Here is a 15,112-nt window from a genome sequence, read left to right on the forward strand (position 1 = left end):
AAAAATATTCCAAAAAATCATTTTTAGCTGATTTATCAGCACTCTGAATAGCTGCAGACGTGTGTCGTCAAATGGGCAAATTACAGGGACCGAAACCTGTCGGAGACAGAATAATTCGGCTACTGAGCAAAGAGTATACTGTAAAATTTGGTCCTCTTAAGGTACTGATATCAAAGCCGACATGGATAAATTTTACGGATGTTATTCTCTATCATATAAAACAATTTTGTGGTAGTTTCGTCGTTTCAAAGATTTTGATCAATGTTCTGGAATGCTGTTGTCAGCTATTGTTGAACGGGAAGTGGCTGCAGTAACGGAGGCGATTGGTTATCCAGGATACGCAGTACAACATATTTATCACGGGCATTATTTCTTCAGATCTTTTTTTTTAATGGACTGAAATCGGCAATCAGGCTACTCGCTAAATATGAAAAGGGTCATCAGAGACACTGTAACGGGATAGCCACAGATGATGAAACATGGATTTATTTACTGTCAGATTTTTGTCAGTCCTGTACTCTTTGGATCTTGATTGTGTCATAACCATCTGGAAAATTCTAGTAACAACACAAATTACTTACTCTCTCCCTCTGTGTGTGTGTGTGTGTGTGTGTGTGTGTGTGTGCGTGCGCGCGCGTGTGTGTGTGTGTGTTTGTGTGTACACATTAAAGAGATTGTAGAATATTTTTTTTATAAAGGTGTAATGTTTTGACAGTTAGATAGACAAAATGTGCTGAATAGGCAATGTGACTGACATTACTATATTTGAAACGGCCATCAGGATTTGAGTTTACCACAGATTATCTCGTGAGAGTACACCTGAATGAGCGAGGCTGTTAGCAGTGGTGTAATTAACCTGTGTCTGTTTTATTTTCTTGTTTTCCCCGTACACAGACACAGAATCGTGCAAAAGAAATAATAGTGGGTTTTTTTTCATGAGGTAGACACCAAAAACATGCAGGTACGTACCAGTGAAGACCAGCATTATCGTGGTTTTTTCCCTGGAATCATCAAGAACTGGACTACTACCACCGGACATCACAGTGACTAAGGATAGTGAGACTTTCAAAATTGGCTTCACAAGGCGTTTTCCATGGTGTTAGCAAAGGAACACATACCAAGCGTTTTTATTGATGCCTGTTAATGTAGTTTTAATAAGTACCTGCACCTTACTGGATGACTTTTCCAACCAGCTACAAATTGCTAGAAGGTTCCAAGGCCTCGTTCAAGCCACAACTGTGGACTTGGATCTATGGCAATCATCAAGGACCTTTATGTTGTTTGTTCTAATTTCATTTGTTAGACGGCATATGGGACATCCAAACAAAAGTAAAGGGGACAATGCGGCCAATAATACTTCGGAAGATAAAGGTTCATTTAAAAGTGACTACAAAAATTACGATTTATTAATTAAAGTAGTATGTTTTCATTATCGGAATTCAAGATGACCACACCTGTGAACTTGTTTTTTTTTTCTCCATTAGTCAGCTAATCTATGGTGAAATAGGCACGAAAACTTTTTCCTAAGTTTAAATTTATGGTATTTACAACAACTTTTAATCTTGTAGATGTCTCTATATAATGATGCATTGTATTCTTCTTATAATATATTTACATTGTTTTATGATCTTAAAATTATTATATTCATGTTAGTAAAATTATTATTACTTTCACATGAACCCGTGATTATTTAGATTGTTGTATTAATGTGTACCGATGATGTTAGATTGTATGTAAATTTAAACACGTTAAGATACGAGGTTAAGAAAAAAATTACGTGCTCTTTTGTAAAAAAATAAAATTTGCACAATGACCTTGAAGACCTTGTATATTATGGATTTTATGAATTTTGGGTCAAAACTGGATTTTTATCAAAGTCATGCGATTATCCTAGTTGAGATTCCAAGAAAATACAACTTATACGGAGTTCGTAAATATATATTTTTATAAAATAATTTTCGCATGATGAAAAAAGAAGAAATATATGATAACAATGCAAGGTTAATTTCTTTCATTTTATTTTCAAACAAGTGTATATTTATGAATTTATTTTGTACCGTGAAGGGGGGGGGGCACAATTTAAACACAAAATTATTTCCTTTCTAATTTGTACGGAATAATGGAGCAAATATGATTGACGATATTGACCAGTAATGACAAACATTCAATTTACGTGCGCACACACTAAGACAATTTGAAAAATAAAAACAAACAATAAAATTAACTGGTAAGAGCTTCATATTGCAACAGCTAGATACTAATAAAATACTCAACATTATTTTCTCTCTCTCTCTCTCTCTCTCGTGCAATCTAGTGTGTATTGTATGCGACTGTATTACAACGTGAAGCCTAAAATTAAGTATATTTGTTATAATATCTCATGTACACTGCCCTTAGCAAAATGTATATGTATTATGTAGAATATTATCTGTCACGTATTTTTGTTTTATAAATGATTATTGATAATTTGACCGGAAGACTTAAACTGAGAATGTCGTTGTGCAGATGCATATATTTTTAGCATAAAAATGTAAATAAATTAGAACAAGCAAGATATATCGGTTCGCGTTTCCTCTCATAAATATGCAGGTTACGAAGTATGATTATTTTCTTTCAAAGAATATCAAAGTAGTTTGATTAGTTTTTTTTTTCTCCCCTAAAACCTATCTTACATAGCATCTAATTATTTTGAGGAAAACGAACAAACAAACTATTGTTAAGTTTGGCCGAATTGTATTTCCAGTTGGGCCGACTTGTCTTTGGACCAAATTCACTATAATCCGGCGTAAATGATACAACTTTCCCATCCCTCCCCTAATCGATCCCACAGATTAAATCCACTTTTTTTCTGGTAAACATGGTCTTTCGGAAAAAGAAAGAATGCTTTTTTCCCATCATAACTCTTTTGGTTACATCCGTATGCGGGGCCCCGAGTGGCCGAGTGGTCTAAAGCGCTCTCCGTTACGGATCACTGGCATCTCACCTCTGTCTGCGCCGGTTCGAGTCTCGGATTCAGCCAATGTGGGTATGTGAGAAAGCTTGCCAGTAGCTTCTCGTGGGTCGGTGGTTCTTTCCGGGGTTTTCCCGGGTTCTTCCTCCACCATTAATACTGGCCGCCTTGTATAGCCTATCGTGTGCTGAAAAATGGCGTTAAACCCCACAACAACAACAACAACAACAACAACAACATCCGTATGCAACACAGTGCACCATATTTGCTATACAAAAGCATGATCGTACACTACATCACATAGATACTTGCGTGGGGAAATTAAACACTTGAATGGCTAGGTTGAATAGGATGGATAAATGTACGTCATATCCGGTTTTGTCACGCGGAAACTACCGATTGTTTACGGAGATTGCCGAATCATTTTTTCATTTAAAAAACCGGAGTTTTAAGTCTAATTAAACATTTGTATGGTATGCATACATAACCAATGGATTTTGTTTATAACTATAATAATATCACACGTTTGTACAATATAGGTGGCCAGTGACCTTTAGGCTGCACATATGAAAACTTAATTACGAGTGATACCTGTTCTTTGTGAAACATGTGTAGACTTTATCATTTAATTTACTATAGCGATATCCTTAACGCAGATCCTCCTTTTCCTGCAGTTTCTCAGATACACAAAAATATTAATTATATTTCTAATGATAAATAAATAAAAACGTGGAAAAGAAAGACAGACTTAATAATTTTGACGACAGAAGCACGATACACTTTTGAAACAATATTCGCTGGCAATCTCCTAAGTGGGAATCCTCTCACTGGAGGGCATTTGTCCAAAAGCGTCAAGTAACAGGAAATCTATCTTACCGAAGACAGTGCAGAAATTGTACACCCGGAGCGCCTTCGTAGTACACAAGGTCCATGTGAAAAGGTAGCCCTACTGGGGTGTAAGCGACATTGGAAGGCGTGGATTCCTGGACAACATCAAAAACCTAGGAAACGGATAAAGTCACCTCTTAAAATCTTTTATAGCCATCGTATTCCGTTTGGACCAAAAAGGAGCTTACTCCTGTTATAAAACTGATTTTCCTTTTATCATACTTCGTTAGCAGCTGCTGGATTATTAGCAGGAAGAAAGTATATCTAACAAAATTAGATGCTATCTTTGTCACAACCACAACGAGCAAGACTCACAAATTTCTTTACGATGTGGAATCTGGGTTTGTATCTAAAGATTTCCGATGTATTGGAATCAAACTAACAGGTTATCATAACACGAAGAGTTCGTGGAAGATATTAATCATCACAAGACATAATGGGAAAGAGTTACTGACAATCTTGGTCAGGCATATATTCATCGTCGGAAACCACGGCCGAAAATCTGCTACAATCTTGATTCTCCGCGTATCCCTACTATACGATTTCCTCGATTCTCACGAATATCTGAATATGCATAAACAAAACTAAGTCATCAACGAACCTAAGAAATAAGATCCTATAATTACCGGAGGTTACCTCTAATAGATTATAAAACAGTTATGTTTGCAAGTAAAAATCTGATAGTTTCCCTCAGAATGGAAGGTCATGTTCGGTCAATCTTCCGAGAAACGTTTACTCGGACTCTCAGTGATTGATTCAACAGGCTTGTGCATATTCATAAGAGGAAATCTTATCGCAATCAAGCGAAATGTGAGAAATAGAGAGAGAGTAGCGGACTTTTGACTGTGGCTTGATGATAGCATATACTGTGCAATACATAAATGATGTTTGCACAGATAATAAACTTGACTTTGGCTGTGTCCAAACTTGGGGATTTGCTAAACGCCTCAGTTTCAGACCAAACATTTTCTAACACATTCCAAACCAAAGATCAAAAATATCCCGAGAAGTATTAAACGGTTGACTTACTATTATCAAGAACAGGTGATGTTGTCATACTGTTGATTGATAATAGTTGTATCTAAACTGTATATTTCCTGGGACTTGTTGACAATATTTTAACCTCTGTACCCTTGGTCAAAAGTTAGATTTTCATGAATTTATACAATTCTGACACTTACTGTACCATAAATCGTTTTCTGTACAGGAGCAATTTTCTCGACAACCTGGAGAATAAAAAGCAGGAAAAATAAAATTAAAATAAAAAAATAGTTTCAAAATTGGTTTTCCTCAACGATGAGAGGATGAAGCCTTCTATTAGTTATGAAATGAAACAGGAGTATCTTACAAACGGAGGAATGTAGTTCCATACAACATCAATCTACTGAAAGTATTTTATTTAGTCGGACAACATTTACTGCTATTTTTAAAACTGCACTATATTTGTCTCAGAGCTTAGATTATGTATTTATGATTACACATTTTTCTAAGCCTTTGTAACAACCATCAGGATTGGTTACAATCGCACCATATGACGCATAAAACCAGATAGCCACCTTAAGTTAACGGTTACCAATTATATTACCCCCAGCTAAATTCGAGGAAAAATTATCATAGACTGTTGGGTTAAAGATCACTTAAATGACCTATTTTTTTTACAAACATAAGCACGTAAACATGCGCAGTTTCTAGATTTCCCATATGAGTACTGATTTCTGTAGTCCTGTGCTCCTCATATGCATTGATAATATTTGTAAACAGTAGCAGTATATTTCTATCCATATTAAATGATACGTGAATAAATCATGTTTGTTTCTTTTTTAGTAAATGGCATCCCTTGGGAAAGTATGACCTGCTGCACTATTTCTTACCTGTAGGATTTTCATTTTCTCCGTCGGAACACCTTTCATCAAACAAATTCCGTAATTATTGATGTAGCTGAGCCACCTTCGGAAATATATAAAGAGAGAGAGAGTTATTATAACGAAAACACGATCTTATTCACATAACTGAACAGGATACTGCTCAAAGGAAACACTTCACTTTTATACAATGGCTTTACGTTAGGAAAGACACAATGAAATCTATCATGCTCGTAATCGTACTATCACGTAAATCTTGGTCCCAATTTGTTAAAGAACGGATAATATTTTGAATAGTTATTATTCTGCGCAGCACATTAAATTCGACTAATACATGGCCACCACTTCAGTCAATGATCATTGAGATATAATATATAAGAAACGATTAAGATTCTTACCAACCTTTTGCATGGTACTGATTGGCTGACCAAAGCCGTATCCATGGCAGTATCCTCTCACCCACAAACAAGATAAACATTTTATAAAAATGGACAGTCTTTGCTTCTAGATGTGCACTCATAAATGTGGAATCATTAGGCTGCCATGGTTATGACATTATACAGTATTTCCACAGTAGTACGTGCTCAAGACGTCTATTACATCAATAAGACGATGTATAGATTACAATGTGTTGACATATTATGTAGATTCGACAAAACTGGTCTATGTATGATGTCCTACTTACATGTTGCTACAAAAAAGCAACCTAAATATGTAAGTTTGTGATGACTACACAACCATGTTAAAAAAAAATTAATCGTAACTCGTCTCGTGGACTTAAAAGACATCGTCTTGATCACGGGTGCAAAGATAAATAGTTAAGTAATAACCCGATAAATCTATACCAAGAACAGTGATCACAATCAAAATAAAAATTTCTATATGAAGATAGATTTATCGGCCTAATACAGTACAGTATCTTGTTTGAAGCTTACTTGTACATCCCCTTGTCTGATGCATTCACTTCCTCATAGTTTACTTCAGGAATTGGATCCTCCTGAAAGAGAGACCACATGTACAGCCTTTTCTCAAAACGAGATACCACATGCACAGCCTTTTCTGAAAATGAGATACAACATGCACAGCCTTTTCTCAAAATGAGATGCCATATGCACAGCCTTTACTCAAAATGAGATGCCATATGCACAGCTCTTTCTCAAAATGAGATGCCATATGCACAGCCTTTTCTCAAAATGAGATGTCATATGCACAGCTCTTTCTCAAAATGAGATGCCATATGCACAGCCTTTTCGCAAAATGAGATGTCATATGCACAGCCTTTTCTCAAAATGAGATCCAACATGCACAGCTCTTTCTCAAAATGAGATGACATATGAACAGCCATTTCTCAAAATGAGATGCCATATGCACAGCCTTTTCTCAAAATGAGATGCCATATGCACAGCTCTTTCTCAAAATGAGATGCCATATGCACAGCCTTTTCTCAAAATGAGATGTCATATGCACAGCTCTTTCTCAAAATGAGATGCCATATGCACAGCCTTTTCTGAAAATGAGATACAACATGCACAGCCTTTTCTCAAAATGAGATGCCATATGCACAGCCTTTTCTCAAAATGAGATGTCATATGCACAGCCTTTTCTCAAAATGAGATACAACATGCACAGCCTTTTCTCAAAATGAGATGCCATATGCACAGCCTTTTCTCAAAATGAGATGCCATGTGCACAGCTCTTTCTCAAAATGAGATGCCATATGCACAGCCTTTTCTCAAAATGAGATGTCATATGCACAGCCTTTTCTCAAAATGAGATGTCATATGCACAGCCTTTTCTCAAAATGAGATCCAACATGCACAGCTCTTTCTCAAAATGAGATGACATATGAACAGCCATTTCTCAAAATGAGATGCCATATGTACAGCCTTTTCTCAAAATGAGATGCCATATGCACAGCTCTTTCTCAAAATGAGATGCCATATGCACAGCCTTTTCTCAAAATGAGATGTCATATGCACAGCCTTTTCTCAAAATGAGATCCAACATGCACAGCTCTTTCTCAAAATGAGATGACAGATGAACAGCCATTTCCCAAAATGAGATGCCATATGCACAGCCTATTCTCAAAATGAGATACCACATGCAAAGCCTATTCTCAAAATGAGATGCCATATGCACAGCCTTTTCTCAAAATGAGATACAACATGCAAGGCCTTTTCTCAAAATGAGATGCCATATGCACAGCCTTTTCTCAAAATGAGATACAACATGCACAGCCTTTTCTCAAAATGAGATGCCATATGCACAGCCTTTCTGAAAATGAGATGTCATATGCACAGCCTTTTCTCAAAATGAGATCCAACATGCACAGCCTTTTCTCAAAATGAGATACCACATGCAAAGCCTATTCTCAAAATGAGATGACATATGAACAGCCATTTCTCAAAATGAGATACAACATGCATTGCCTTTTCTCAAATAGAAATACAACATGCACAGCCTTTTCTCACTCATCAATCTTGACATGAATTACTCTAAACAAGAGCACCAAGTTTATTTTTGCACGTTGATTTTTACCCCATGCTGTACCAAGCTTGAAAACTCGAGTAAAGTTATAATTTTATATTACTACATAAACTGAAAGTGTGATAAGAAAGCAGTTATGCAAAGGTATTGCTAATTTGCATGTAGCAAGTGTTACGTGTTTAGCCTCTCTAAAAAAAAAAAAACAGTAACAAAGAAAAAGTTAAGACAACAAGCTTTGTAAAATTTAACAAATAATTTATTTCCCTGGGAAAAAAAATGTAAAAATGTGGAAAAGAACTTACCATTTTAAGAATCAGACCCAAAAATAATCTAAGAATAATCGAAGAATTACAAATTAGAAGTCCTAATAGTATAATGTTCTAAAGAAATTTGAGTTCGAGTCACGACGAAAATCCAAAATGGAAGGCGATGACGTATACTGTAGCCATTATAAGACTGATGTGTCTACAGCTCTTTGTTATACCACAGAAGATAATATTCCGAATAAAATTTAAAGAAATGTCTTTGTTCAAGAATTCTGTATGAGCAAAAATTTCGACTCAACTGGTCACAACAAAATACCTCGAAGGTAAAACGCCCAACTCACTAAATTCTCTATAGACGTCGGTATAAAACCTGAATACTGCGCAAAACAGATGCCCGGATGAGGGTCAACCCTCCGGTAAAACCAGAATTTCTAGAATATCATATAAGCTATTTACGTCAAAATCACGTAGTCCCAGTCAGCCTCCATTTCACTATTATCAACCACACATTAAGAATTTTTAGAAAGGATAATTACTCGAACTGTTACTAATTTTGAATCAAGGTCAGGAACTAGGTCAGCATTTAGATACAAAGTTATATTTTTAAGTGTTGACGACAAAACTCTCAGATCAAAGTAATTTCTGGAAAATGTCAAATTCCGGTAAAGAAAATTAAATTACTTTAAAATGTAATAAAAAATAAAAATGGTAAGCAGGTCCAGATAACGAATCTTACATTCGCAAATATTCATCAGTTTCCAGCCAAATGGAGACAATACCCTACGACTGCTCACAAAAAAGAGGGACCCCGAGTGGTCGATATGGATCACTGCCATCTCACCTCTGCCTGCGTGAGTTCGAGTCTCGGGCTCGGCCAATGTGGATATGTGAGAAAGCTTGCCGGTAGCTTCTCGTGGGTCGGTGGTTCTTTCTGGGTTTTTCCTGGGTTCTTCCTCCACCATTTATGTTGGCCTCCATGTATAGCCTATCTGAAAAATTGCGTTAAACCATATAACAAAAAAAAGAAGTCTTTTCATTGTGCTTGTCACGTTTGTTCAACCCCAGTTCGTAAGTCGTATATAAACTAAGATATTATTATTAAAAGCTATGTTTGATGTCTGAACGTGCCCCAGGCTAGAGTTAATCTCTTATACAAGGTTACCGTGACCAGAGAGACGACCCGGTATCTTGAATCGGCATAGGCGTTAGACCGAGCGACTTCCCACCTATGTGTTACAGCTTAGTCCAAAATCAGAGGGACCTGCGCGTGTTCCAAATCCGTCCCCACGTTGACAGACAGTGAGAAGGACATTGTCTGCTAAGTTGATTGGATCGAATCAAAGAGACGTCCAATCGGAATTGAGACGGAGGATAAGGTAACAATTTTGATCAGAATTATAACCTCTAATTAGCAAGCGAAAATTTAGTTCTCCTGGGAAGACTGCTGAGCAAATAGGATTACGCCGATAAAGCCACTCGTAATTAGGCGATAAAACTTAGGAGATTCTAAGGAAAGACAAAGCTTCGTTAAGGTAAGTAAGCTATTTGCTCGATTGTTGCAGAATATTACGGCATTGTAATTTTAATTATGTATAGTATGTATACTTAATATAATCATTTAGTACGTAGAATTGCCTTTATAGTGTTTAATTTACACCCGAATTTCAGAAATGAGCTTGAGTAATGTGTAGAGAATTATGTAGATTGTTAACTTGTGGTCAGAATTAATTTTGTAGTTCGCTATTAGGTTACTTCGTAGCAAAATAGTGCATTTATTCATGTGATATGTTAGAATTTACACATACTTGAATTACGAATTTGGTAAATGGTTGAAGTGTGTTAGATTAGTTAATGCGGTTGCATGGATATATCAGAGAATGGCTATTAGAATATGTGTACTTTGTATGAGTTGTAAAGAAATGCATCTAACTGATGTGATATTGTATAGAATAATGGGATTAGGAATATGTACTGATGTGACGCAATTTATTGATGTATGTATGAGAAAGTAATTGATACCGTGCTTTTATTATGACGTTGTTTTACCATACAAGAACGTATGAGTATTTCGATGGGAATGAATGCGTGACTGAAGAAATTTAATAGCCGTTATCTGATGATAGGCTTGTTGTAGTGTGCGATGAGAGAGCTAAGGAAAATATTGTACCGTCCTTTTGTTTTCACAGGAAGCTTTTTGGGAACTGAACTTCCAGTTCAGTGAGTCCGGAGTCTCTAAGAGGGGAGACGGAAGTAAGACTAGCAGAGCAGTCAGAGTCGACAAGTCTAGTCGGTATGAAGTAGAGAAGGAGGAGGAAAAGGAGTCGAGGAGGAGAAAGTGGAGAAGGAGGATGAGTATTGAGGAGTCTGTGGAGAGAAGGAATTTGGAGAAAGTCGGGAGGAAGAGAAGATATTGGAGGGATAGGAGAGAAGTATACACAGACGAGTAGAATACAAGGACAGGTGAGAAACTATCTCACACTACAAATCAAATGATGCAATAGGCTCTAACAGGGTCGAGCGGAAGGAGAGTACTTGTGAAATTTTAATCATTTGATTATTGAATCGTCATTAAGCTGTTATTAGTTGAATTTCGCTTTTTTTGTATATTCAATCGTATTATCGACGGCATTGCTGACTGGAGACTTGGATCGTTACATCTTATCTTTCACTAATGTACCTTTCAACCAAAATCGAGCCTTGGTGGGTCTTTTATAATAATTTAAATAAAATATTGAAAGCACACCATCCCACACCTACCACAGTGTCGGCCTAACAAGTCCCGACACGCCACAGTGATCCGTGAGCCTTTTAATATAAATTAGACATTCTTTGGTAATGAATCATCGGTACAACAAATAATATATGAAAATGCGACAATAATTGTGCAATGAGACACTACAAGATTGCGATATCAATTGGAGACGTTGTACAGGTATTTTACAGGGTTATTAACATCTCAATGTCTTTAACAAGCATACATGAAACAACCGGTTGTGTTGTTTAAGGCCCTGGGAATTCTAATGTCTAAACCAAATGATGTCAGCAAGTTACACGTCTAAAACTAGCTGCAACGGTTTTGTTCAATTTGCTGTATATTTTACCTCCTCCAGAAAGAGAGGTGTGGTCAAGTGATGTCGAGTCGCCAAAGCATCTGGGTCATATCTATTGGCTCTAAGATGGTCCAGTCCGATTGTACCCGAGTGACCGCCAGGATTCCAAACCAGCGATATGGTAAGGCCGTCGTCTGCAGCAAAGAAAGGCAAACAAAGTGGCTCGACGATTTGATGGAAGAATAGAACGAAAGATACCAGGAAGGTACTATACACACTGGCTAGTCCTATTAAACGTACATGTCACTTTTTGCATTTACAGCTTCGAAATTTAAAGGATGTGATTCGATTTATTCATCAGTTTTATGTTGCTGTCTTGAGCCAGAACGCTTCCTTACTGAAGCAATCAAAATAAGAAAAGACAGAAGGACAGGGATGGAAAGAGTGGAAAATTACTTTTGGATGTTCATAAGTGTCATAAAACTGGAGAGGTAAAACTGAAATATTATGAAGCCTCCAAGCCCATCTAAAACTTCAAGACAGCTAAATATCAAATCAGTTTGTTGTCTATCGGACCATGTTAGTTACAACACGTAACAGTATTGAGAAGTGTTGTGGTCAGAACTCGCTCTGTGTGTGTGTGTGTGTGTGTGTGTTTGTGTGTGTGTTTGTGTGTGTGTGTGAGAGAGAGAGAGAGAGAGAATTTCGGACAAGGCAACGACAGAATATGTTAGTCTCTTACTTTTCTCAGATATGCTGTCGAACTGCGGAAATAGCAATGATTTAAAGCGGAGAAAGAAGGATGATGAGATGACATTGGTTAGGTAGTGTAATCAGAATGTTCACATTACAGGAAACGGTGGTTCTAATATTGAACGTAACTATTTTTCAGCTTACCTGATACTGAGGCCCTCTCCAGGACAGTCTGGGAATCTATCTCTTCCACAAATATGAGGTTCATGTTGCTGTCGGCCTGAAAACACGTCGGACAGTGACAGCTGAATCTCAGCCATAAGCTGTGGTACCTGCAATGTAGTAGTCTTGGGGTTATCCCAAAAATCAAAATCGTCTTTAGCTTTTGATAGGCTAGTTGCCTCTAAGCTGGTCAATATTTACTGGTAACGCATCTTGATGAAACCAATTCCCCGCAAATGGGAAGTTTATATTATTACAGTCGACATATTTGGCAAACACTTTATATAGACAAGCTTTTACGGTATTTATAGCAGGTGCCTGAACTGTCTAAATGATGAATTGTTTTAGAATTCAACAAGCTGATGAAGACATTGTGTCCTATGGAGGACCTACAATGTCTCTTCTGTCGCTTGTAAGCATGGCGTCTGGTGATTCTCTCTCTCTCTCTCTCTCTCTCTCTCTCTCTCTCTCTCAATGGTAGGAAGTCTTTTCCTGTGTTGTAATGACCATGACAATGTATACCTTGAACATATCTTCCCTTACTCTCGGGTAGATCATAATGGGTATTCTTGGTATAGCTAATCTCCCATTATGAAGTTGATCTTGTTGATATAGATCCGACGTTGCTGCTCTTACCACGTCGTATGTCAGGAGATGGTCTTGATGAATCTTGGTGCCAGCCTGAATTGCAATATTTTAAGGTTAGGTCGCACTAACGTTTGAGGGAGTCTCCATCCAATGATATTATGCCCTTCTCACCAGCCTCACTGCTGGCTGTACACATTTGGACCGCAGTGCAATTTTAATTCAGGATCAACATTAACTCTAATATATTTGTATACAGTTAAAGGTTCCGAAGCTACCATGTTCTCATTTGCATCTTTAATATAATGCAGATGATAAAGATTGTTCCTGCATGTATGAAGAACCTTGCACTTAAAGGATTAAAGCGAAGATGACAGTCATTACTCCAATCCACAAGATGGTCGATATCCTCCTGGAGCCTTCTGCTATCATATTCTGACAGGTAGACTTTAGCATCATCTGCAAACATCACACAAAGGTAATCAGCACTTCAGGCAGACCATTTTGAAATGTGGCAAATAAGAATGGTCCTAAAACGTTGCTCCAGGGTAATTCCACTGAAAGCTGAAACATATTTTTGACATTAAGCTTTCAAAAGACGATTATTGCCTTGTGACATGGAGAAACCAAGCCAGCTCACCAATTCCTGAATCTTAATCAAAAGACGATATCTTCAATGTCTTTATATATAAATAATACAAATCATATGGCGAATAACAGTCCTGGAATCCAGCATGGGATCATGTGTATCAGGGATTGATCAAGATAAATGCAATAAACTGACTACAAAAATTACAAAACTAATATCCATTAACCTTACTTTCTGTAATTTATCTCAAAACACGTGTAATATATGTGGCCTTCGTCATGTCGATAAAATGAAAAGCTACACAAAAGCATCTTCACAGATCAAAATGGGTGACAAACAAACTTGACAGTAGTTCTAATCGAGAACACTTCTCTTCCCCTGGCCATGCTTTAAGTTTAATTGCAATTGCTCACAACCACAACTGGAGTTCCGAAACCAGGAAAGAAAACGAATCTTACAATATACTCCGTTCTACAACATCTAAACCAAGCGGCTTAAATTAAGAGAACTAAAAAATGACAAACACGTGCAAATGAAATCTTTAAATAGCCAGCACATTTGTATTTAAATAATTATTTCCTTTTGCATTTTAGCCATAACTCACCTCTAATTACTACAAAAACAATGAAACATCTTGGATATAATTTACGGTTACGACAATTTACATAAAAATAGATGGCGATATGGCTCATTAATTTGTAGGTCAGTATAAACAAGTGTATAACATCAGTCAAGTTGAAGCCATCTGGTCGAAGCATCAAACATTTACAAGTTTTATTTCCAATGGAAATAGTTATGTAAACTTCCGTAATTTGAATGCTTTTGTGTTGTTTTTTTTTTACTCGTCTGTTTTTGTTTGCCTCTCAAAAAGTCTCAAGAGTCGAGATCGTTGTCACTCTGTTGCATATATATATATATATATATATATATATATATATATATACACATTTGTGTGTGTATATATATATATATATATATATATATATATATATATATATATATATATATATATATGAGAGGGAGGGAGAGAGAGAGAGAGATCGACCGGGTGGTAAAATTACACAGCAAACAGAACGGAAAGTGCTATCCTTGGATTCTATAGGAGAATGTATAAACATGCTAACAATTTTTATTAATACGAATAAATATTATCATTCATGTTAGAAAATTTGAATTCGTAATCACAATGCAAAGTATGAGTTAATATTCTCTAATGTATGATAATGCTATGGATTCGTATTTATGTATGTATGTATGTATGCATGTATTCAACACAAACACTAACATCTAATATTGAGGATTATCAAACACAAATAGTTTGTACTACATGATCAAAGATCAATAAAACCATGTTGTCTCCCAGCCCAGCCAACATAGTATTGCATTTTTAAAATGTTCAAATATGATGTCCTTGGTAATAGATTGTATTATTTTTCACACTTCCCTGAGTGAGGCTTACAGCTCGACAGTTTGCAGGATCACATAGTTTAAGCTTCTCAAACTGGGGTGGTGGTGGTGGG

The 15,112-nt window shown here is 36.6% G+C and overlaps 1 protein-coding gene across 1 annotated transcript in view; it reads right to left on the reverse strand.

The window, feature by feature from the left end:
• The window catches only part of LOC149772997 (gamma-butyrobetaine dioxygenase-like), a 64,381-nt gene that overhangs the window by 11,477 nt on the left and 37,792 nt on the right, over positions 1–15,112 (reverse strand). The window contains exons 4-9 of the mRNA XM_089946977.1: positions 12,401–12,528; positions 11,555–11,697; positions 6,636–6,697; positions 5,710–5,785; positions 5,020–5,064; positions 3,827–3,951 (exon numbers count right to left, since the gene is read on the reverse strand). Of these exons, the coding sequence (XP_089803103.1) occupies positions 3,827–3,951; positions 5,020–5,064; positions 5,710–5,785; positions 6,636–6,697; positions 11,555–11,697; positions 12,401–12,528 (579 nt within the window). The remainder of the gene's footprint in view (positions 1–3,826; positions 3,952–5,019; positions 5,065–5,709; positions 5,786–6,635; positions 6,698–11,554; positions 11,698–12,400; positions 12,529–15,112) is intronic.

This window comes from Sinohyriopsis cumingii, unplaced genomic scaffold (assembly GCF_028554795.1).
Source record: "Sinohyriopsis cumingii isolate HCF-2022 unplaced genomic scaffold, ASM2855479v2 utg000938l, whole genome shotgun sequence".
Lineage (NCBI taxonomy): Eukaryota > Metazoa > Mollusca > Bivalvia > Unionida > Unionidae > Sinohyriopsis > Sinohyriopsis cumingii.